The sequence below is a fragment of the Sinohyriopsis cumingii genome, chromosome 2, assembly GCF_028554795.1.
Source record: "Sinohyriopsis cumingii isolate HCF-2022 chromosome 2, ASM2855479v2, whole genome shotgun sequence".
Lineage (NCBI taxonomy): Eukaryota > Metazoa > Mollusca > Bivalvia > Unionida > Unionidae > Sinohyriopsis > Sinohyriopsis cumingii.
This window is the reverse complement of record NC_142962.1, coordinates 155987595-156013150: the sequence shown is the minus strand read 5'-3', so window position 1 is coordinate 156013150 and position 25556 is coordinate 155987595. Positions and strand designations below refer to the sequence as shown.

Below are 25556 nucleotides of genomic sequence, written 5' to 3'. Positions count from 1 at the left end.
CACATGTGAAGCCTGGGTCAATGATAGTCTTATGGGTGCAAATTGTTCAAACATGGGTGTAAATGGTTCGAGCACTTTGGGAATTTAGATCATGGCCCATTGATTGGAACTAGGGATATGTGGCTAATTTTACATAAATTTCAAAACACCACAGACTGCATGGTAATTTTGTTTGTCTCACGTGTGTGAGAACTGACTGCTGTTGATCGGTGAACTAAGTGTCAATATATAAGAAATACAGGAAACCTCCTGGTGGACTCTGATAAATCAACACACACACACACCACGCCCAAAATATGTTGTTACTGATGGACGACATGTTGGTCTGATATCACCTATCTTTTAAGTGTGCAAATCTGTCCGAAACACACTTGATAATAGCCATATCTAGCGCGAAATTCAAAATTGTCACAGGACAGAGAGTTGTGCTATTACACGTGGACTTGCAAGTCATCAAAAATAGAATTTAATTCGGAAATATTATGTAGATTTCGCCGAAAGAACTCTTCAGCCGAAGGCAGCCTATCAGCCGCGAGAAATACATGTAAGTGTATAAAATATACACCAATCTGTGCAAACAAAATTGCTTGCAGATTTTTGCAGGTTTTTGTGAATAGGCAAAATCATCCCCTAAAACGTCAGTCAATATGATTATTAGTGTGGGGCTGATATATCAGCCTAATCTGGGTCATACTCGAGTGTCCTAGGGAAAAACGGAAATGATGTAGATCATCGCTCTTTTAATGTGTACAATTCCTGAGCAGGCGTGAAAATAAAAATATTTACATGCAAAAAGGACATTAATTCTTTGGTCCATCCGTACACCCAGCGATTTAGCACATGGATAAGGACTTTATACCTCTCGAAATATCCACCCTGCAATCATATATGCACTTACTGGACAAGAAAATACAAAGACATCCATGCGCGCGCGTGTGTGTGTATATGTATTTGTGTGTGTGATTTGGATTTTTAAAGTAACTTTAACAGTTTTTAGTTATAACGTTACGATGTCTACAGTTACAGTTTATGGTGATTTCTAGCACTGGGGAATCATGCCGCAGACATGTAGCATTATATCCCAACCAGTCACATTATCCTGACACCAGGCCGACAAGTCCTAACACTAAGCTGTTAATGCTGAGCACCTAGCGAGGCAGCTGCTGGTATTATTTTTATAAACCTTTGGCATGACTCCGTCTGGGTTCTAACCCTCGACCTTCCGCATCCGAGGCGGACGCTCTAACCACTAGGCCAAAGTTATACATGCAACTGACATTCCGCAGAGACTCATCCCTATCCAAAGCAATTTAGCCCCTGGGTCGTAATTTGGAAATTATTGAGGTCTCCGCCTTCTAGTTATATGTACATTCACTAGGCATTAAAAGACAAATTTATAAACGCAACTAAACATTTGACCTTGGGCTCCTTCCTTAGGACCCAGATGATAAAACCCTCTAGTCATTGGTTTGAAACTATTGAGATCTCTATCATGAAAACCAGTTCTTACCCATGAGGCCCAAACTTCCGGTTGGAGATTTAAAAGGGGAAGCGTAACGATACCTCTTTAAAGTCACAGAATTCTAGTAAATATAATTTGATGCCTCAAACTTTTGGAATCGTTTAATTTGTCATCGAAGTGACTATGTTCATCAATCAAGTAATAGGAACATCTTTATGATCAATTCCAATGAAATTTGGCGCTTGTAATTCTTTGTTAATGATGCCTTTAAAGAGTTTGATTTGCTGGTTTTTGACACATCTCAGTTTAAATTAGTTATAATCCCTGATAGCCTGTTCTCATAATTTTAGTTTCAGCAACATAACTGTATTAAGCAGTGTAGGATTTCAACTGAAATTACCATGCAGTTCTTTACGTCTCACAACGACAGTGTAGGATTTCAACTGAAATTACCATGAAGTTGTTTTAAGTCCCACAAACGACAGTGTAGGATTTCAACTGAAATTACCATGCAGTTTTTTTGCGTCCCACAACGACAGTGTAGGTTGTCAAATGAATTTACCATGCAGTTTTTTACGTTCCACAACGACAGCGTAGGATTTCAACTGAAGCTACCATGCAGTTTTTTACGTTCCACAGACGACAGTGTAGGATTTCAACTGAAGTTACCATGCAGTTTTTTACGTCCCACAAACGACAGCGTAGGATTTTAACTGAAATTACCATGCAGCTTTTTAAGTCCCACAGACGACAGTGTAGGATTTCAACTGAAATTACCATGCAGTTTTTTTACGTCCCACAACGACAGCGTAGGTTGTCAACTGAAATTACCGTGCAGTTTTTTACGTCCCACAAACGACAGCTTAGGATTTCAACTGAAGTTACCATGCAGTTTTTTACGTCCCACAAACGACAGCGTAGGATTTCAACTGAAATTGCCATGCAGTTTTTTACGTCCCACAGACGACAGCGTAGGATTTCAACTGAAATTACCATGCAGTTTTTTACGTCCCACAAACGACAGCGTAGGATTTCAACTGAAATTACCATGCAGATTTTTACGTCCCACAAACGACAGCGTAGGATTTCAACTGAAATTGCCATGCAGATTTTTACGTCCCACAAACGACAGCGTAGGATTTCAACTGAAATTGCCATGCAGTTTTTTACGTCCCACAAACGACAGCGTAGGATTTCAACTGAAATTACCATGCAGATTTTTACGTCCCACAAACGACAGCGTAGGATTTCAACTGAAATTAACATGCAGTTTTTTATGTCCCACAGACGACAGTGTAGGATTTCAACTGAAATTACCATGCAATTTTTTACGTCCCACAGACGACAGCGTAGGATTTCAACTGAAATTACCATGCAGTTTTTTACGTCCCACAAACGAGAGCGTAGGATTTCAACTGAAATTGCCATGCAGTTTTTTACGTCCCAAAAACGACAGCGTAGGATTTCAACTGAAATTACCATGCAGTTTTTTACGTCCCACAAACGACAGCGTAGGATTTCAACTGAAATTGCCATGCAGTTTTTTACGTCCCACAAACGACAGCGTAGGATTTCAACTGAAATTACCATGCAGTTTTTTATGTCCCACAAACGACAGTGTAGGATTTCAACTGAAATTACCATGCAATTTTTTACGTCCCACAGACGACAGCGTAGGATTTCAACTGAAACTACCGTGCAGTTTTTTACGTCCCACAAACGAGAGCGTAGGATTTCAACTGAAATTACCATGCAGTTTTTTACGTCCCACAAACGAGAGCGTAGGATTTCAACTGAAATTACCATGCAGTTTTTTACGTCCCACAAACGACAGCGTAGGATTTCCACTGAAATTACCATGCAGTTTTTTACGTTCCACAAACGACAGCGTAGGATTTCAACTGAAATTGCCATGCAGTTTTTTACGTCCCACAGACGACAGCGTAGGATTTCAACTGAAATTACCATGCAGTTTTTTACGTCCCACAAACGACAGCGTAGGATTTCAACTGAAATTACCATGCAGTTTTTTACGTCCCACAGACGACAGCGTAGGATTTCAACTGAAATTGCCATGCAGTTTTTTACGTCCCACAGACGACAGCGTAGGATTTCAACTGAAATTACCATGCAGTTTTTTACGTCCCACAAACGACAGCGTAGGATTTCAACTGAAATTACCATGCAGTTTTTTACGTCCCACAGACGACAGCATAGGATTTCAACTGAAATTACCATGCAGTTTTTTACGTCCCACAAACGACAGCGTAGGATTTCAACTGAAATTACCATGCAGTTTTTTACGTCCCACAAACGACAGCGTAGGATTTCCACTGAAATTACCATGCAGTTTTTTACGTTCCACAAACGACAGCGTAGGATTTCCACTGAAATTGCCATGCAGTTTTTTACGTCCCACAGACGACAGCGTAGGATTTCAACTGAAATTACCATGCAGTTTTTTACGTCCCACAAACGACAGCGTAGGATTTCAACTGAAATTACCATGCAGTATTTTACGTTCCACAAACGACAGCGTAGGATTTCAACTGAAATTGCCATGCAGTTTTTTACGTCCCACAGACGACAGCGTAGGATTTCAACTGAAATTACCATGCAGTTTTTTACGTCCCACAAACGACAGCGTAGGATTTCAACTGAAATTACCATGCAGTTTTTTACGTCCCACAAACGACAGCGTAGGATTTCAACTGAAATTACCATGCAGTTTTTTACGTCCCACAAACGACAGTGTAGGATTTCAACTGAAATTACCATGCAGTTTTTTACGTCCCACAGACGACAGCGTAGGATTTGAACTGAAATTACCATGCAGTTTTTTACGTCCCACAGACGACAGCGTAGGATTTCAACTGAAATTACCATGCAGTTTTTTACGTCCCACAAACGACAGCGTAGGATTTCAACTGAAATTACCATGCAGTTTTTTACGTTCCACAAACGACAGCGTAGGATTTCAACTGAAATTACCATGCAGTTTTTTACGTCCCACAAACGACAGTGTAGGATTTCAACTGAAATTACCATGCAGTTTTTTACGTCCCACAGACGACAGCGTAGGATTTGAACTGAAATTACCATGCAGTTTTTTACGTTCCACAAACGACAGCGTAGGATTTCCACTGAAATTGATATGCAGTTTTTTACGTCCCACAGACGACAGCGTAGGATTTCAACTGAAATTACCATGCAGTTTTTTACGTCCCACAAACGACAGCGTAGGATTTCAACTGAAATTACCATGCAGTTTTTTACGTTCCACAAACGACAGCGTAGGATTTCAACTGAAATTGCCATGCAGTTTTTTACGTCCCACAGACGACAGCGTAGGATTTCAACTGAAATTACCATGCAGTTTTTTACGTCCCACAAATGACAGCGTAGGATTTCCACTGAAATTACCATGCAGTTTTTTACGTTCCACAAACGACAGCGTAGGATTTCCACTGAAATTGCCATGCAGTTTTTTACGTCCCACAGACGACAGCGTAGGATTTCAACTGAAATTACCATGCAGTTTTTTACGTCCCACAAACGACAGCGTAGGATTTCAACTGAAATTGCCATGCAGTTTTTTACGTCCCACAGACGACAGCGTAGGATTTCAACTGAAATTACCATGCAGTTTTTTACGTCCCACAGACGACAGCGTAGGATTTCAACTGAAATTACCATGCAGTTTTTTACGTCCCACAAACGACAGCGTAGGATTTCAACTGAAATTACCATGCAGTTTTTTACGTCCCACAGACGACAGCGTAGGATTTCAACTGAAATTACCATGCAGTTTTTTACGTCCCACAAACGACAGCGTAGGATTTCAACTGAAATTACCATGCAGTTTTTTACGTCCCACAAACGACAGCGTAGGATTTCAACTGAAATTACCATGCAGTTTTTTACGTCCCACAGACGACAGCGTAGGATTTCAACTGAAATTACCATGCAGTTTTTTACGTTCCACAAACGACAGCGTAGGATTTCAACTGAAATTACCATGCAGTTTTTTACGTCCCACAGACGACAGCGTAGGATTTCAACTGAAATTACCATGCAGTTTTTTACGTCCCACAAACGACAGCGTAGGATTTCAACTGAAATTACCATGCAGTTTTTTACGTCCCACAGACGACAGCGTAGGATTTCAACTGAAATTACCATGCAGTTTTTTACGTCCCACAAACGACAGCGTAGGATTTCAACTGAAATTACCATGCAGTTTTTTACGTCCCACAAACGACAGCGTAGGATTTCAACTGAAATTACCATGCAGTTTTTTACGTCCCACAGACGACAGCGTAGGATTTCAACTGAAATTACCATGCAGTTTTTTACGTTCCACAAACGACAGCGTAGGATTTCAACTGAAATTACCATGCAGTTTTTTACGTCCCACAGACGACAGCGTAGGATTTCAACTGAAATTACCATGCAGTTTTTTACGTCCCACAAACGACAGCGTAGGATTTCAACTGAAATTACCATGCAGTTTTTTACGTCCCACAAACGACAGCGTAGGATTTCAACTGAAATTACCATGCAGTTTTTTACGTCCCACAAACGACAGCGTAGGATTTCAACTGAAATTACCATGCAGTTTTTTACGTCCCACAAACGACAGTGTAGGATTTCAACTGAAATTACCATGCAGTTTTTTACGTCCCACAGACGACAGCGTAGGATTTGAACTGAAATTACCATGCAGTTTTTTACGTCCCACAGACGACAGCGTAGGATTTCAACTGAAATTACCATGCAGTTTTTTACGTCCCACAAACGACAGCGTAGGATTTCAACTGAAATTGCCATGCAGTTTTTTACGTCCCACAACGACAGTGTAGGATTTCAACTGAAATTACCATGCAGTTTTTTACGTCCACAAATGACAACGTAGGATTTCAAATGAAATTACCATGCAGTTTTTTACGTCCCACAAAAGACAGAGTAGGATTTCAACTGAAGTTACCATGCAGTCTTTTACGTCCCACAAACGACAGCGTAGGATTTCAACTGAAATTACCGTGCAGTTTTTTACGTCCCACAAATGACAACGTAGGATTTCAAATGAAATTACGATGCAGTTTTTTACGTCCCACAAACGACAGCGTAGGATTTCCACTGAAATTACCATGCAGTTTTTTACGTCCCACAAACGACAGCGTAGGATTTCCACTGAAGTTAGCATGCAGTTTTTTACGTCCCACAAACGACAATAAGCTACGAGACTAAGACTAACCAAGAAAACAACATGTTACATGATACATCAGTCACGTGCCCAATCAGAGGTGTATGCACTGTGACAAAGAGAGAATAACACAACTCAGGTTTGCTTTGTGGTTATTTCATGTATTTTGTTTTTCATAAGTGTTCGATGAGCACATTTATAGCTATTGATTAGACAATGACGGAATTTGTATCGTAAGTTTACCAAAGTTAGATTGATTCCAACTAGATGTGGTATGCGTTTTAAAAAATACTAATTCGACCTCATGTTAGTTCCATTTCCAGCTTCCTACGAGCGAATATAGATAATTTATGGCTCCTGTGTTCCCGTCCACTTGCGAAGAACTTTGCTAATGACTTCTGGGGAACAATTCGTGGGAGGTTTTATGTTGATGTGATCATGGACGAGTTTCATTTTCAGGCGTCGGCTTCCTGTGATCGTTATTGTAAGGATATATTATCATTATTTGGTAGAGTGGTTGATTCTAAGTGGAAGGTACTATTATCAATATTTGGTAGAACGGTAGATTTCAAGTGGAAGGTAATATTATCATTTGGTAGAACGGTATATTTCAAGTTGATTTCCGTGATAGTTACTATTAAGGATATATTATCATTATTTTTTACAAGGGTAGGTTTCAGGTTTAAGAATATATTATCATTATTGTTTACAAGGGTATATTTCAAGTGTAAGAATATATTATCATTATTTGGCAGAATGGCGGATTTCATGTGAATGTCTGCTAAAGATTTACACTATTCAACTCTTGCATGAATTTGCTCGCCAACATTTTGTTACATGATGCTGTGTAAAGTTATGGTCCGTTTGTCTTGGATACTCTCCTTCTGAGGAATCCACTGCAATGCGCCCATCGTTACTGCCTATATATTTGGTCAAAGAATTTTAACATTGTTTGTGATATTAACATTAGTCAGCTAACTTAATGCAGAGTTCATTGATTTATACATCTGATTTATCATGCGTCACCATCCTGTCGTAATAGGCGACTAATGGGGCGACGTTTTACCCCGAGACGCGTTTATTGATTTTATTCCAATTTAGAAGACTTTTTTTTGTTTAAATTATTTTATGGTTGTGTGTTTTCACGATTCAACCCTTGTTTTGCTCTCATCGTGGCTTTTTCTGCCATTTCTAATCGCACATACGTACTCGGCACTGTATAGTTATTATTGTGATGATGTGTCAATGAAGCCTTTACATTTGATTTTCGATAATAATTTAGTATAAACATTTTATCAATAAAGATCAATAAAGAACACTAATCTTTTCTCGACTTATATACTTTTTTTCCGGGTGAGGGGGACTCAGGAAGCCCAGTGGCTAAAAGCATTCACCATTACCAATCACTTCCATCTCACTTCGGTCGGCATGGGTTAGAGTCTCAGGCTTGCCAGTAGCTTCCCGTGGGTCAGTGGTTCTTCCCGGTGTTTATCCAGGATCTTCCGCCGCCAGATATACTAGCAGTCATGTTTAGGCTATCAAATGCTGGGAAATGACAGTAAATCCAGGAAGAACAAAATATAAACCTTTTTCCTACTGCTTTCGCTTGATGCCTACAAGTTTTTATGTATACGTCGATATAACTGGGTGGAAACTGTAAGTTTAGAGGTTCAGAATTTCAACGAATTCTCTTTGACGTTAAGAGTGTATCATAAGAGACGGTAAATCTATACATGCTAAGAGGCAATAGCTGCATAGACTCTATGGCGTGGCAGCAGACAACAACACAATATACCTAGAGACCTTATCTCGTGTCTTTTATCACGAAAGTAATGGATTTTCATTAATCTTCTGCCTTCATTTTAGCACAATCGGACAATGACTTTTTGGTAGTTGCAACAGTGATCACGATTAGTCTAGGGGTCAGAGGTGGGTTAGACTTCATTGGAGCTGAACACGAAGGGTCATTAGTTATCCAATGTTTGTGTCAACTATAATTATAAAAAAAAAACGATAATAGAATCCAAACACTTAAAAAATTGTGTTATTTTGGAAATACTTCTTAATTAACTAGAAATAGAAACATGCAAAAGGAAACTATTTAGGTTTTTTAATAACTGACCTGCTAGAAAGAAAGAAAAAATACTTTACAATTTTGTTGGATGTTTCTTGGATTTGTTGGCCGGGCATTATTAGTAATATATGAACTACATACCTTTGTGCTTGTCTTTCTTGTGTTTTCAAAGGGCCTGTTTGTTCTGTAATTAAATTTCGTAAAGAATTTTCATTTCATGTCGGGCATATTATTGTGTTTTCTTCGACGCCAATTGAGACAACTTCCCTATTTTCTTGAGACTCGCTCGTGATGATTTTAAATTTTAAGAACTTTTGGCTGAATGTAGTTCTGTTTAGTATGAGCTTAAGTTTTTACTCCATCAATGCATTTGTTGAAAACGTGCTTTATAAAACAAAAGTAGAAACGTGTGATAGATATTAGAAAGAAACCGTCTTGTTGATCGTTTACATGTTTTAACGTGTGTGGTTTTATTTCCAGCCGCGAATCAAGACAGTGTGTCTGTTATTTGGTCTCTGAATGATCATCAGTCATATTCATTATAAATTGTTTTGTCTACATACATGTATGCAAGGTACCAATACTTTGTATTTTAAAAAAGCGATTTCCCTTGTGAAGCATGACTATGACGAGATTACGCAAATATGAATTATTTTCTGTTGGGTACAAAGGCCAGTCTGCACCTTTCAAAGTTATATTTCCTTGTTTCACTCAGGTAATTTCCCTTGTGTAGAGTGATTACTCAAGAATTAATGTGATGTGATGTGATTTGGATTTTTAACGCAACTTTAACAATTTTTCAGTCGTATCGCTACGATGTATGTAGTGTGGCAGTTTATAGTGATGTCTAGCACCGGGGCATCATACCGCAGACATGCAGCATGATTTCCCACCCAGTCACATTATCCTGACACCAGGCCGACCAGTCCTAACACTAATCTCTTAATGCTGAACGCCAAACGAGGCAGCTGTTAGTACCATTTTTGTAAGTTTTTGGTATGACTCGGGCGGGGATCGAACCCATGACCTGCCGCATCCGAAGCGGGCGCTCTAACCACTAGGCCACTGGAGCGGTCTCTCGAGAATTAAAGGACTCTCGGTACTAATTCAGCTACCATTGTAAACATAAGGAAACCCTATACTATTAAAAATTCAATAACTTTAATTTTCCAAATGCTCATGATCAGGCCGCCTTTATTTATCAGCATAGACCTATCATTGTTGACAGCTACTGCGCGGAGAAAACCATATGAGCCGTGGCATTTTCAGTATCTATGTGTTTGAAACATGTTTTCTCAATTCCGCACCAAAGAGTCACGTGCTATATTCAGTTATGAGTTTTCCAAACTCAAGCCTGTAGAAGGACTGAAATTCCAACAAAACATTGTCTCATTTGTTCAGCTACAATTAGGATAAGCTCTCAAGAGAACATTTCTTACTAATATTTTACTTTCACTACCAACCAATCCAGGCAAAGTCAGACATATGCTGTTTTATGTTCACCCATTTATAGACTGGTTCTCATTCTTTCATCTCATTAGTACCGTGATTTATACAAAAATATCTAAGCCATTCGTCGTCCTATTCAAAGGTCAGTCTGTATGGGTGAGAGATATTTTGTATTTAATAGATTCAACATCTTAACAAGGATATTTTGAATTTATTATATGGATTTTGCCTATCCTAAAGCACAATCATTTTTTAATAGAGCAATTGAAAATTACATGCTGGAGAGAACAAACTTTAACTTCACTTGTGGCAACCATTTAATTTTTCGCTGCACAGTTCTGGGCAGCATCAGCAACAATATTCAAATATTAAAAATATTAAATGGCTACTAAATTTGTCAATTAAATTACGAAGTGAAGAGATAACTTATTATGGATACCACTCTTGATAATATAGGTCACTGCATTTGTATGGGAAAATATGAATGAGTTTTTCGGATGGAAATACTGGAATTCGTATTTTCGTATACAAATGTAGTAATCTTTATACAATATGCTCGTTGTCTTATTCTACCTAAGGCTTAATTATATAAACGAAAAATACACTAGAAAAAAACAAAGTAACTGAATATATGCCGTATTCCATTCTAAATACATAAGCGCAGATTCATCATTACACAACAACAGATAATTTGAACTTAATTTAGACATAACTTTCGAAAGATAATGGCATTTTGGTCATCTTAAAATTGAAATTTGGTGTCATATTGTGAACGAATGCGCATTGCAACAACTTTTCCATTTGATCTCGAATGAATATATTCTGGTATATTTGTCGATTCTACGAAAAAAATTTATTATGGACTGGATTTATTTGTGCCAATTCTACATTAAATACATCGGATTAAAGCAGCGAAGGAGAAGCATGTTGAAATCTGCAAGTGTGGTTTTGTTCTGTCAGTGAATGTTTGAAATCATCATGTGGGAAAAATATGAAGTCTTTCAATTGCAATTATCCAAAAGACGCTATGGAATATAATTTTTATTTCATTTTGAGTGCAGTAAGGAGGATGTAGTCGAATATAGTCGAAATTAAAGCACAATTTCGAAATGGGTAATCAAGCTTGAAAACCCATGACATGCCTCATGTAATTCGGATTTGCAGAACTAAGAAAGTACGTTTTGAGTTAATTCAGCATATAACACTGTAAGTATATTTTGTGCCATTATTATTGCCAGCTAAAGAAGACAGTTTATGCCTTGTTACTTGCATGTTATTTGTAAGGACTCTGTCTTTGGCGTCTATAGCTAGACTAAATCCGAAACATTTTATCACAAAAGTTAACGCGGAATATTCCAAAGCAGCTGGTACGTGGCAGTCCACGAAACATCTGCTTTAGTTCATTCAGAAACAAATTTAATAAACAATAACGTAAAGTGTCTACTACGAGAGTGTACATGATTTGTTTACAAAGTTGTTCCTAATACAATATTGGACACACGTGAGTTCAATATGAAGTTGCACGTAAGTCGTAAAATATCGTAAAATAATGCATGATTCTGACAACGTAGAGTTAAGGGAGAAAAAAATGAGCATTTAATAAATGCCTATTTCGACATTCCTTTCGAAATTTAATATGTAAACGTATCTTTCTTTTTTACGTTTACTCGGGTTGGGCATATATGGAAAACTGCATATTTAATCTAGTGATCTTCTCAAACATCGGATGAGGAACATATACACGTGTTTTGCGTTCAAATATTTATTTGAACATATAGTGTATTCCCGTTTTGCAAACCATCGCGCTTTTCTTTGCGCATAATTGCATACACCACTAAAAAATATTAAACGGTCAGTGCCTAACATTTATAACAGTGTCTGTCTTCCCCATATTTAATATATACCTATATCGTCGTTATAAATCAGTAAGTACACACAACTTAAAACCGATTCATCCTGTGTTATTGAGAGAGACGGGAGAGGGGATCTACTCAGTGTTGATTAATTTGAATTGTACGCAAACAAGAAGTTCAATCTATTTGTATAACCACCGAGAATATGAACAAGGGATAAAAATGCAAGACAAGGGTAAACCGAATTTTTCCCTTGGCAAAAGTATGTTTAAAACGCGTGTAAAAGTCACAAATACTTAGCCATACAATATATTTCGCCCAGATGTCATTTGATAAGTATCTTTTTCTTTCGGAAGCCGACGTGCATCTGAAGAGAAGGAAAAGGGATACCATAAAATCCTTTAACGCGTTCAACCGTTTGATATTTATAATCTAGCCGTCGTCGGCGTGACGCATACGCCCTCGAACAACCTATTAGTCGTCCAGTAAACAAGGTCCACAGATCGTAGGAAATCTTCATGGGATGCTTGATAAGAAATTTAGATAGGCCGGTTTGGTTTGGGGGGTGGGGGGTGGGAGGGGGGTTGTTGTTGCCTGTACGGTATTTTATTGACGGCTATTTTTATGACAATAGGAGGCAAATTATCTAGGAGATATGAAGTACATATTATATATTTTTTAGATGTGTCTTATGATCACATACCATTGGCTGTGTCGTATGATCACACACCATTAGAAGTATTAAATGATCAGATAACATTGGAAGTATTGTGCGGTCACATACCATTAGAGGCACCGTAAGGTCAAACGACAATTCCACTAAGAATTATTTCGTTTCACATTAATCCTCCAGATCTACCTCTGTCGAAAATAATCTAAATATTTCTCCTTGATATCGATTGTCTTGCCAAAATTTTGAAACCTATCCCACAGAACCCGCACACCCATTTTAAGGTGTTCGCATGCGAAAATTCTATCCTTGGGATGATATGTATGCATAATGGAACAACATGAACACAGTCTGGCCTGTCTGCCTGTGATTGGGAAAAACACCACCTGAGACATAGTACAATAGCCACCATTGATAATGCTGTAAATTATTTCTCAGACGAACCATCACAGCGTTTACTAAGCCATTCATCGACTGAACTGATTTCATCTTGGATGAAACGTCTACAAATTCCGACTGTGGGTCTTTCTTTCCTTGTTTGAGAGGTTTGCTGATAAACAAAGCTAATTCAAACAGAGAACCATTCAATAAATCGCTTCTTTCAGCGATACAATCAATGATTGGTGATTGGGGTAAATTTGTTCTGCAATCCTTTGAATACATTTCTTAAATGCAGTGTAACGACGCGACATAAAGATTGACAACTTTGTCTTGAAAATATTTTTTTTTTAAACTGCACACCTGGAGCAAATTAATAACATAGCGTGTACATGAAAGCTTCAACTAAACTGTACGAGCACTGAATAGTAAACAAACTTGCCATCGTGAAATATAAAGAAAGTATTTTGATTGTCCCCCTTTTCCTACTTTGAAAATAATATTTCCTCCTTTTAATCCTACCTCGACTCTGAAACCAATAAACAAAACAAAAAACCGCAATATTTGGTTAATCAATGTACACATCACTTGTCACACTTTCGATCTTTAACACCTTCAGAGTTGCTGAATAAATGTTACGTGGCCGGCTTGAAGTTGAACTTTGGTATGCGCTCAGCGGTAGTAAGTACAAAAATATGTTCCTAGAAAAGCTGTCAATTTGTAAAAGCTGAGAATTACTTCATCGTTTGGTTTCACACAAACACAATGGAATGCACCTTTGAAATATGGTTCCATGACATCACAGGCATCAAAAATATGATATTGAAAACAAATGCTACTTTATATTTTGAGTTTCGACGATACATTTTGTTTTAGAAAAGATCGTAAAGAACAACAAATCTTTTCTTCCAACAATTTCGGCATTTAACATTCATTGGATGGCCCCTTCACCTAAAATCTCGTTGCACGTTTTATCAATTATTTATATGGCTATTACAATACTGAATGAAGTAAATTTAAATTCTTTGAGCTGGTCTATTAATATAGTCCTTGTATGTAAAAGATTTATTCAGGTATTAAATTGATTTAAATGTAAACTTTTGGCATTTTGCTTCCAGCAATTTGGCATCTTATCCTGGTGTGTAGTCAATTATGTGCTATGGGTGTGGACATTTCTTTATTATCATTATACCTATCTGTAAAAACAATCATGCCGATGGTGTATCTGTGTGGCTTTTTTTGGTAGTGTGTTTTTTTATATAGTATTTATATATGTTACGTTCATAAGCAATTTATAATGGCACTGCGAAATTTCCTTCGAAAGGATTTGCATCGACAATACCCTCTTATTTAATACGGGGCAATATTGGACTCAAGATCCATTGCCGGCTTATAATATACATATTTGATCCTCTTCGGATAACACCGGCGACATAAAATACTGGTTCATTAAAATATTTATTGAATCAGATGGTGTGGATAGAAATAGAAGGGAACGAAGTTGATACCGTATTTGTCCATTCAAGCATAACCTGAATTACCTCAGCCATAACAAAGCGCTCCGGTTATTGTGGCCAAAGACAACATTGATATCTTCTTAGTATAAGCTGGCTTTTATTTCACCAAAGTAACTTACGTTTTGGCTAAGACATAAGGATAGAATCCGGCACTCCGTTGTGCTGTTACTTAAATCTGATTTAAAACTCACCAATCAAATGTCTTAGTTCATGGCTTAAGTCTAAGACTTATGTTGGTGTGATAAATTGGCCAGAACAAAGGGTCACCACATAAATCTTAAAGTAAATCTTGACTTAAAACATTTCATTAGTAAATTTCAAATCAGAGTTAAGTTTCAACAAATCAGACCGCTTGATTATAAATCTAAATTTAAGTCAAGACTTAAGTTTGGTTCGTGACATTCGTGCCAGTTTCACGATAACTCTCAGTGATTTATTGTTTCATTGCACATCAACAACGTGAAGCGTTTTATCGTGTCGAGATGATATGACTTGTTCAAAGATACACCGCTAGGGCCGACTCGGTCTGATCTGGATTGGAATCGAACCTATACCCTTTTGGTAGCTAGTCTGATACGTTAAGCACCCTATACAAAGTGGAAAGAAGAGTTCATTGTAAAACTATTCAGTTGGAAATATATCTTGCTGTCTGCTAGAGCAAGTGAGAAAAAAAATGAACTCCTTTGAATTTCGTTTACTCCCGCATTACAGCACTCGAATTTTGAGGAATAATCCGACAAGAATATCATTAACATCAACGAGATTCCTACACAAACATATCATTGACGTCTACAACATGCTGACAGTAACAACATTGACATCTACAACATTCTGACAATAATAACATTTACATCTACAACATTCTGACAGTAATAACATTTACATCTACAACATTCTGACAATAATACCACTGGCATCCACATAATTCTGACAATAATGCCATTGACATCCACATCATTCTGACAATAATAACATTTACATCTACAACATTCTGACAATAATAACATTGACATCTACAACATTATGACAATAATAACATTTACATCTACAACATTATGACAATAATACCATTGGCATCTACAAGATTCTAACAAAAATATCGTATACATCTACAACATTCTGAAAAGAATACCAGTGACATCTACAACATTCTGAAAAGAATACCAGTGACATCTACAACATTTTGACAATAATACCAGTGACATCTAAAGCATTTTAACAAAAAAAAAAAAACACTGACATGTACAACATAAGAATGAAATGTGCTGTGTATATTCGCAACACCAAAACTTACAATAACAAATACCTGGATCCGGCATCTTGCCAATGTTCTGATCTGAGAAATAATTGGAGAAAATAAATCACAGACATATAATCATATTACAAAAATCAAACACATACAATTATATCGCAAATGTGTAGAGTGGTTCTCCAAGCTGACCGTGCAAAGAAATGTCAAAATTCTTCAAATCATTTACACTTTTGTACAAGGCGTGCTCTTTTGCGTATAATCGCTACGACGTTAGCTAATTTCGTTCACATAAATCTTCATTTAAGGCGCAGAAAATTGTGAGTTGTTAATATCACTACATGTACTTTGAGTCTATTCAAGGATGAAAGTCTATCTTGTACAACAATATATTTGTTTCATGAGAACGAGAGAATAAATCGTATACGAGATACAATACGTCTCGACCATTTTTCTAAAGTATTGTTTGCTGTTGTAAATCCCTATGTTTATATGTTGGTCATTTAGCCTGCTTACAGTCCAGCCAACAGAGTGAGAGAAAGGGGCGGGGGAGATGGTGGGAGAAGAGAGATCATAAACTTTCTGATTCTCATTATGCCGACTTTCGTTGAAGTCAAGGGCCACTGGCCAAAGCCCTGTGCATAAAGTACACGCGCTCCCATCCTACTTACATGTATTATAATAATAATAAAACCAGTCTTGGGATGTTAGGGTATGTCTAATTAAATTTGCTCAGAAATGTTATTTGTCACAATGTTACTTAGTACCATCAGTCCTTACGTTTCTTGATAAAGAAACAATGGACAGTATGCGAATGGATCAAGATTCCATCTGTTTTAAATCAGTGAATAACGCCCCTCGTTAGATAAGACAAAATGAAGACTAATTACCTGTTCCAAACTTTGCACGCCACGATTCCATTCCATGGCTTGGCTCTAGGAAGCAACTCTTTTGCGTTAAAATGTCTGCATAGGACTTCGTTTCCTAAAATCCATATATCTTTATACATCCTTGAATATTCAAACTGAATTATCACTGCTTTCTACATTAGGTAAATTCGTTTTCGTATCTCTTAAACACATATGTTATGATCAAATTAGGATGTCAATTGTCACACACATACACACGCACATACACACACACACATGTATGTACATATATACGTATATGCTCACGCACACATATAATAAGGCAGTTTAAAGGTACAAATTGCATAAACGTTTTTAAAAGTACGGCATATATGGGCATTATGCTAAGCAAATATATGATAAATATGTTGTCCTTGTGTTGCCAAGATTTTACAACTGTGATTTGTTTTGACTGATGACTGCTTCAGCTGTGTATTTAAGATGATTTAATGCATTACCTCATCACATTCATCAATTCCGTATATGTAGTGCAAAACCAATATGCGTGTTTTATTGCGCCGTCGGAGGTGAAATCATCCTAAATTAAATGTCGGACATTATTTTTTCTATGATGATGGAAATAGTTTTCTGACATGACAAAATACGTCGTGGGCATTAATCACGGAACACAAAAATGGATTCATTTGCATAAGTAACCCATGCAACTTGATGTCTGCAGTGTAGATTGCTTTTCGGTCGTTTATACAAATATTGTATGCTAGAAAGTTAGGAGTTTCCATTGGGTGAAAAAATGGAATAGCTGGCTCTAGCGTAGAATGTAAAAAAAAATCAGCAGTTTAATATAAAAAAGATGTATAACATACAAAGTAGAGGCTGATTATCAAAGTAAACAAGGGTAATATTTGTTTCCTGAGCCAAGCAACAAAGCCGTTCTGTGGGAGGATTATATTTTATTACATCACTCGGTACATTATTAATTTCTTTCTTCGGTTTTTATATCCCAAGCATTTCGATTCTTTGCCAGAGCTGTACCTCACAATACAATTTGGAGTTTCTAAGATAATTTGATAAATTGAAAATAGCAAAGAAATAACAGCGGTCTTAAGCCTATTTCAGCGAGACTTATGTAGTATGGAGATGAGAATGCAACAGCCGTAACGATGCCTTCACTCCATTGATAAGTGTGGTTTACACCGTCTGAGAATTAATTGCGTATTTCGACACGTTTTAAGAACCGGAGCATGTATTTTATACTTTGCCTTCGTGCTCTATTTAAGGTTTTTTTTTAAAGATAAAACCAAAAAGAAATTGTTTCGATGTCACTGAGTCCATTTTCAGGATATATCTTCAGCTCAAATGTCCGAAGAGACAGCTCAAAGCGTTCTCTTTACATCTATCAATAGGAGAAAACATATATTTGGCATATTCCAATACTTGCAAACTCTTAGGCTAAATGCAGACATTTCATATCTTGGAGGATATTGAAGTGCATGCTGGGTGAATTAGTAAAGCTTATGTAGAATTTGAAATGGGTAATTTTTAGATTTGTAGAATAACAGATATTTAGAGCTAAATCACAAGCTGCGACAACTTTGATAAGTGGCAAGTACCTTGTATCTGATAGCATACCATAACCAGGCTTTGTGTACGTTTCATATATATGTTGCTTTTGGTAATGGTTCAACGATTTTCGGATGCAAACACCTTTATCTGGCGTGAAAATATTGTTAAGCTTATCTTGTAAATTTCTCTATCACGTTTATTTGATAAATCAGTTATAATAATTCTCTACTATTTTCAAACTTTCTGAATATTTTTGACCAAAACTTTCTGAATATTTTTGATCAGACTTCCTTATATCAATTGTTAATGTTGAACGCAAACCGTGTAAGTATTGTTTATACATTCGTTTTGAAATCTGAAAATTACTCTAATAGCAGAACAAGCACTTTTGCATTTCAGTTGCAGGCACGAGAGTGCTTTTTAGAATACACACATCACATAAGTTATCAATGCAAAACGAGAATAATTTTCGCAGTGAAACTGGAAACGATTCCGGATATAAACTATTCATTTTAATCCAGAATTATGCGCCAAGCATTGCTGCAGAAAAAAATACTTTTCTCAAGCCTTCTTTTATAAGACGCTATATTGTATATAACAATTACTATAAATGGCGCCCCGAATTCTTGTCTTTAGTTAAATCAAATTTCAATTCCATACTTGAAAAGAGAATTAATCAATAATGTTCATATACGACTAATTTGAAAGGTAGTGTGGATCATAAACTTGCTAACGCATCAAATCTATGGACTTTAGTGCGGGATTATTGATCATTTACACTCACAAGAGTATGTAATGGTCCTGATCTCTGATCGGTAATCGTTGGGATTTTCAAGTGGGTACCATCACTTTGAGGGCAGATGTTGATAATATGTTTAGGTAACCATGATGAGAGCAGACAAATGTCGTTATGCGAACACGGTTCTTGAAGCGTACATTTTGGAGTTTCGATTGTGTGTGCTTACGGACATGCTCGTACTTAATTTATAAAAGTACCCATACTTGATTTATTAAAGTACCTATACTTGACTTATAAAAGTACGCTTACTTGATTTATAAAAGTACACATACTTAATTTATAAAAGTACCCACACCTGATTTATAAAAGTACCCATACTTTATTTATAAAATTACCCATAATTGATTTATGAAAGTACCCTTACTTGATTTATAAAAGTACACATACTTAATTTATAAAAGTACCCATACTTGTTTTATAAAAGTACCCATTTATGAAAGTACCCATGTTTGATTAATAAAAGTACTAATGCTTGATTTGTAGAAGTTAGCGCGTGTGCATCCTTTGTAGTCTGGTTTCCTATTTCATATTGCTTTGCATTATACATTGATCTAGAGTAACGATTGAAGAGCAAAACACACATTCGAAGCATGTTCTCGCTTCGATGAAAGAGGTTTGGTTAGGTTGCTATTATTAATGACGTTTTGTGGAATTATTTCTATTTCATTCCCCATCTGCTCAAAACCTCCAGCTCTTTCCTTACCTCTCGTGTTTATAAGCAATTATGTATCATTTTCTTATGGTATTGGGGATGAATATATCAGTTTGTATACTTTAGATGAATAACACGACTTTTTTTTTTTTTTTGACGATATTGTGAAGTCGTTTGCCCTAAAGTAACAGCGTATCCATCTTTTTGTCCTGATCAGAATATATTGACCCAGTTGAAATGGTTTTATGAAAAGCGTAAATTTTCTTTGTCGGCCCCTGACGTTTCTTGTTTAAAACCAAATGCTAACGATCTATGGTTAAATCCAGCTGAATCTGATCCATACGCCTTCAACGGCCATTTGTTATCAATTCCAAAAGTGGACAACAGTTTTCCTTGTTGAGTGGTGTGATTATGTGGGCGGTGTGTGTGTGTGTGTGTGTGTGTGTGTGTGTGTGTGTGTTTAAATTATTTTTTATATTTTGTGGGGCGAAGAAGCGGTTGCGACACCCCTTATAAATATAGCTGCAAAAAAGCAAGACTAAATTCATCACTGATGATGTTCTTTATATGTACCATTCTTATTTATAGTTAATTTGCATTGTGTATTGGCCTTTGTTCATAATAGAGAGTAAGTGTTTGGCCCAACTTAACTAATGTCTTTTTTTTGTAAACAACATATGACACAACCACATTTTGTCTATGATTGTAGATTATATGAGATTATTATTATTTTCCAGTAAACATGTTTACTTGGATTTGAGTTCAGAAAATTGGTTTTCCTCTCTAGAATTCGCGGTTTACCTGATGTTTACCATGTTCTTAATTACAATTTTAGTAATATACCTGACCTTGTTGACAACTTAGAATGTTATAGAAATAAACGTCTGACCCTCATCCTGGTCCTCCACTGTGTCTTATATTTCAATATTAGATTTGTTTAAATCAGAATTATTCAGTCCTATTATAACTTAAATTTATTTTAAATATTAATTGGAATTGCAAAGTGCTCTGTGACTTTTAGGGCTGAATCGCTGTTTTGGGACTATATGAATTCATTTATATACATTTACCATTATATCATTGTGATAGATCAAAAATTTTAGCACATCAAGACTATACCATGCTATTAGCACATCAGCACATCAAGACTGGAATTCATTCGGAATACACTATACATTTAGGACTTGTGATTGACCTTTTAGGACTATTTGGAATTTAATTCACAATAATGTAGGTTCATTTTAAATTTTCATTTTGTATTCTTTGGAAATAAACTGTTTCTGAATTTTATAATATGTTTTGGTTTTCACTATTTTCTGTTACTTACTTTAAGACCATAGGGTCACAACAACCATTGACATTCTATTTAGTCCTTGATTGTTACAAATATACCGGCGTTGTAAATGAGGGAACCTTATAGGGATATGCCAATAAGGTTATGCCATGTTAGTGCATGAAACACTAAATTACATTACCAAATATTACAGAAAAACGGTGTCAGTGCTTCTTATGTGCCAATAAAGTTATTCCCTGATAGCGCATTAAACACTACAATATAATACCGACTATTTCGGCATGACGTTGTGATTGATTCTTATATGTCAGTAAGGTTATACCTTGATAGTGCATTAAACAGTATAATACCCTATACTACAACAAGATGTTTTGGGTTTTTTATGTTCTTATGTATATTTGATTTAATTATATCTGATTTAATATATATTTATTTCAATTTAATTGTTTGTTTGTCAGTTTTAATTATTTTATTTTTCACTTCATGCTATTGTAATGTAAATGTATTTACTGGAGATGATACTTTTTCCAGAAAATAGTTTGACCTTGACTGTTCATTTAGTAAATACCAGGTGTTGACCTGGATCTTGACCTTGATTCAAACTTTAGTAAAAGCCATGTCAACCAGTTTTTTTCTTTATTTATTTTTGTTGTGGGACTTATAAGAGTGAGATCGATGTTTTATTGAATACGTGACCCTGGACTTGTAAATAGTTTATGTGAAGTAAACAATTTTTATTCTAGAAGTACAATGATTAGGTCTTATCAAGGACATACAGGGGCCTAAACACGTGCCAGTATGGTTATACCCTGATAGCCCATTATGACATGACCCGGTGATTGTTTATTATGTGCCAATAACCAATATGAAGTGAAATAATACAAAGAGCAATAATAAAATCCAATTTGACCAATTTAATACGATCCCTGACTATTGAAACGCTATAAGAGGGGCCGCGGTATATCGAATGACTTTAGAACGATGAACCGATGTATTTGCAACAATCATAAAGCTAAGCTTGTCTAACTCCGGGATTTATTCAGATATGTTATAGCTGGTGTCTATTTAGTTCAGTTCTTAATAAATCACTCATATTCGTCGAGTTTCTCAGAGCTTGAATATATCATAATACGAAATACACGACACATAAAATCAAACTAGTGGGTTTTATTTAATATTTTGCATAACTAAATACTGTTTAAAAATATCTTTGATATATAGTAGTTGGATCAGTATATTTAAAATATAAATTAAATATATAATCTAAAAATAACCGGGACATTGGAACAAAGGAGTCTTCTAGTTCAAGAAAGAATTGGAGTTTTACTAGAAGTAGCAGATAGCTCAGGTACATTATTTATAATTAATTATAGGTTCTACATTTCGTAACAGTAACAGAACTGCTGTCAATGTAGATTGTACACAAGATACACTATTTTCATCAATCCCAAACACGTTATGTATGTATGTATGTATGTATGTATGTATGTATGTATGTATGTATGTATGTATGTATGTGATTTAGCACTTTACATTACATTATGGCTTTGAATGCAGGTATGTATGTATGTATGTATGTATGTATGTATGTATGTACGTATGTATGTATATGATTTAGCACTTTACATTAAATGTTAATGTGAGTCGTTTATAAGTGTGACATGATGTGTTGTTTGCATTGCTTTCATTATATCAAAAACTATTGCTTAAAACAAATGAAGAATCGCTGCATAGTTCCAAGAGGAATATGCCATCTAGAATTTCATTATGTACATGTCAATCTCGGCCACCGTGGCACTCAGCTTACATCCAACGATGTCATTTTTATCACAGGTTTTATTACATTGCCTCTCCTGCTTCAGGATTCAATGCCACACTTAAGACTGGATATATCATTTCTGAATCTTCAGTTGTCTTGGATCGTTGTCTTTATATCTGAAAACATTTGTCATAATATGTTTCGTCCTGTTTTCCTGAAGGTTTAATTGCAGTCATTTGCGTGATTACTGATAAGAAGAGATATGGTTTATCCAAGAAAAGAATGGTTCTCTATTGGTAATGCCAAACATTTATCCGTTAATGTGTTTGGCTACAGTATATTTCCAGAAACTTTCCTGTTCAAGTTGCTGTCCTGGATGCGATCCCACTTCTGTGAAAACCACTGCTACAAAATGTTGTTATATATTTGATTGAGATCTCTATTTCATCCGTTTATTACATTAGAAAAAATAAGAGAAAATACGCTATTTAAAAATATATCTCTCAGTCTGCTCATATGGTCATTTCAAGTTTAATTTAACAACGTTCTTGACAGAACTAAAGCCAAAAATATAATAATAACACTAACGAATATTATTCACAAAGCTACGTCAAGGGATGAACTGAGCATGCAATGGCGTTGTCAACCAATGCATTCTGAGGAGCTGTTCGGTTCCAGCTGTGTTTATTATTTGAATCGTTGAGGTATTCATACAATGTCACGACTCCGCCGTCGCCTGAGATGTTGAAAATGGATGGTTTTAGCAGAAATAATATCCGATTTTCACAAGATGTATAAAAAAATTCGTTCTTAATCTGGCTGAGATCTGTCTTTCTTTGATGTATATTGCTCACGGTGTCATAAATCATCATCTATCTTTGCCACATTTTAGAATTATTTCAACTGCTTTGAAAACCATAAAGCTTGGTCCCATTAGAATAAAATTGTACGGAAATGCAACTTGTTCAAAGTCCTATAATTTAATGCAAGCATTACTGTCCAGGTGGTGTGGGTACCGTGTATAATCGCTTATAAGTCGAGTCAAACTGGAAACAACAACATAATTTGCTGTAACATAAAGCGCCTGCAGATCAGGGTATATGCTGTTTCTTCTACTGAATATCCCTAACAAACTGTACAGACCCAGATTTGCATGATGCAACGGCAGATCTGGGTCTATGTAGTTTGCAGTTGGATTCGTCTTATAAGAGAGTACTGATGGTAGGTTATCTCGTCTAACCAAGTCGGATAGTTTCTCTGGTTCCGAAACCCAGTCGGGCATGTGAGAGAGAAAATATGAGGATGCCCGGATGATGGAGATCTTTATGTGTAAAAACGAGTAGTATTTCATACATACTACTTAATCTTAGACTGAGATACAGACTAGTTTTCATAATAATGTAGAATATATGTGAAATTGTTTTATATTTCTCTGACTTGTAACAGTGCACGAGTGACAAATAATGTGCACATGACAGGTTGTGTCACGGGTTGAAGGCGTGCCCATGAGTTCGTTTTTTTTTGTTATTGTTTTTTTTTTCTTCTTTCTTCTTTTGATTTTGGTTGGGATTTTTCTCTCAGATGACAACTTCAGGACTTTATTTAAAATATCAGCCATCCATTTCCATGATCTTTACGCATGAGTGACTAGATTACCAGCTACATACACACCATACTTTCCTTTGAACAAATTATAAGCAATTTAAATGCTTGGTGTACTCTCTCTCTCTCTCTCTCTCTCTCTCTCTCTCTCTCTCTCTCTCTCTCTCAGCTAATAGTTCAAAATGTCTCCAATGTTATACTTACATACCAGTAACAACTAATTTATGAATTTAATTCGTTACGTCAATGAATTAATTAATTTACGCAAATCTCATTTACTTTTCAGGTCGTAAAGATGCTTGTCATTGTGGTCGTGATGTTTGGAGTCTGCTGGTTGCCTATTCACATCTTCTTCCTCGTTCTGGACTTCTTCCCGGAAGTGCATATATACAAAAGCGAGGCTGATGAAAACTTCCTAATTGGAGTATATATCTCTGTGCACTGGCTCGCCATGTCCAATAGCTTTGCCAATCCCATAATATACGGATTCACGAACGAAAGTTTTAGAGTATGTTTTGTTTCTTGTGTCTGTATTTTCCATACTGTCATTTCGTGTATAAATGGGTGCAGAATTGATATATCTACTTAGCTACTTTTATTTCTCCTTCTTTTCTCTTTCTTTATGTTTAGATCACCATCTCTCTTCACAAATTTTATATTTTCATCTAAACCCATCTACCAGTTTGCATTCATGCTAACCTGTGCACGCATATGTACTAATGTGTACGTTTTGTTTCACATTTGCTTAAGGGACATACCGCATGTAATCGCTTATATGTTCTGTCCAACTGCAAACAACATCGACACAGATCTGCCGTCACATAATGAGCAAGAAGATCAGGGTCTATATTGCTTCTTGTGCTGATTAGTGCCAGCACAAGGTATAGACACATATAAAATGACTGATCTTAATCTATGCAGTCTGGGACGTATCAGCGGGTATAGAGCGTAATAACTAACCTTATTGTAGAACAAAGGACTGCATGTCCTTATTGTAATAACTAACCTTATTGTAGAACAAAGGACTGCATGTCCTTATTGTAATAACTAACCTTATTGTAGAACAAAGGACTGCATGTCCTTATTGTAATAACTAACCTTATTGTAGAACAAAGGACTGCATGTCCTTATTGTAATAACTAACCTTATTGTAGAACAAA

The 25556-nt window shown here is 36.2% G+C and overlaps 1 protein-coding gene across 1 annotated transcript in view; it reads left to right on the top strand.

Moving 5' to 3' along the window:
* The window catches only part of LOC149806167 (RYamide receptor-like), a 298313-nt gene that overhangs the window by 260175 nt on the left and 12582 nt on the right, over positions 1-25556 (top strand). The window contains exon 2 of the mRNA XM_089951080.1: positions 24683-24904. Within this exon, the coding sequence (XP_089807206.1) occupies positions 24683-24904 (222 nt within the window). The remainder of the gene's footprint in view (positions 1-24682; positions 24905-25556) is intronic.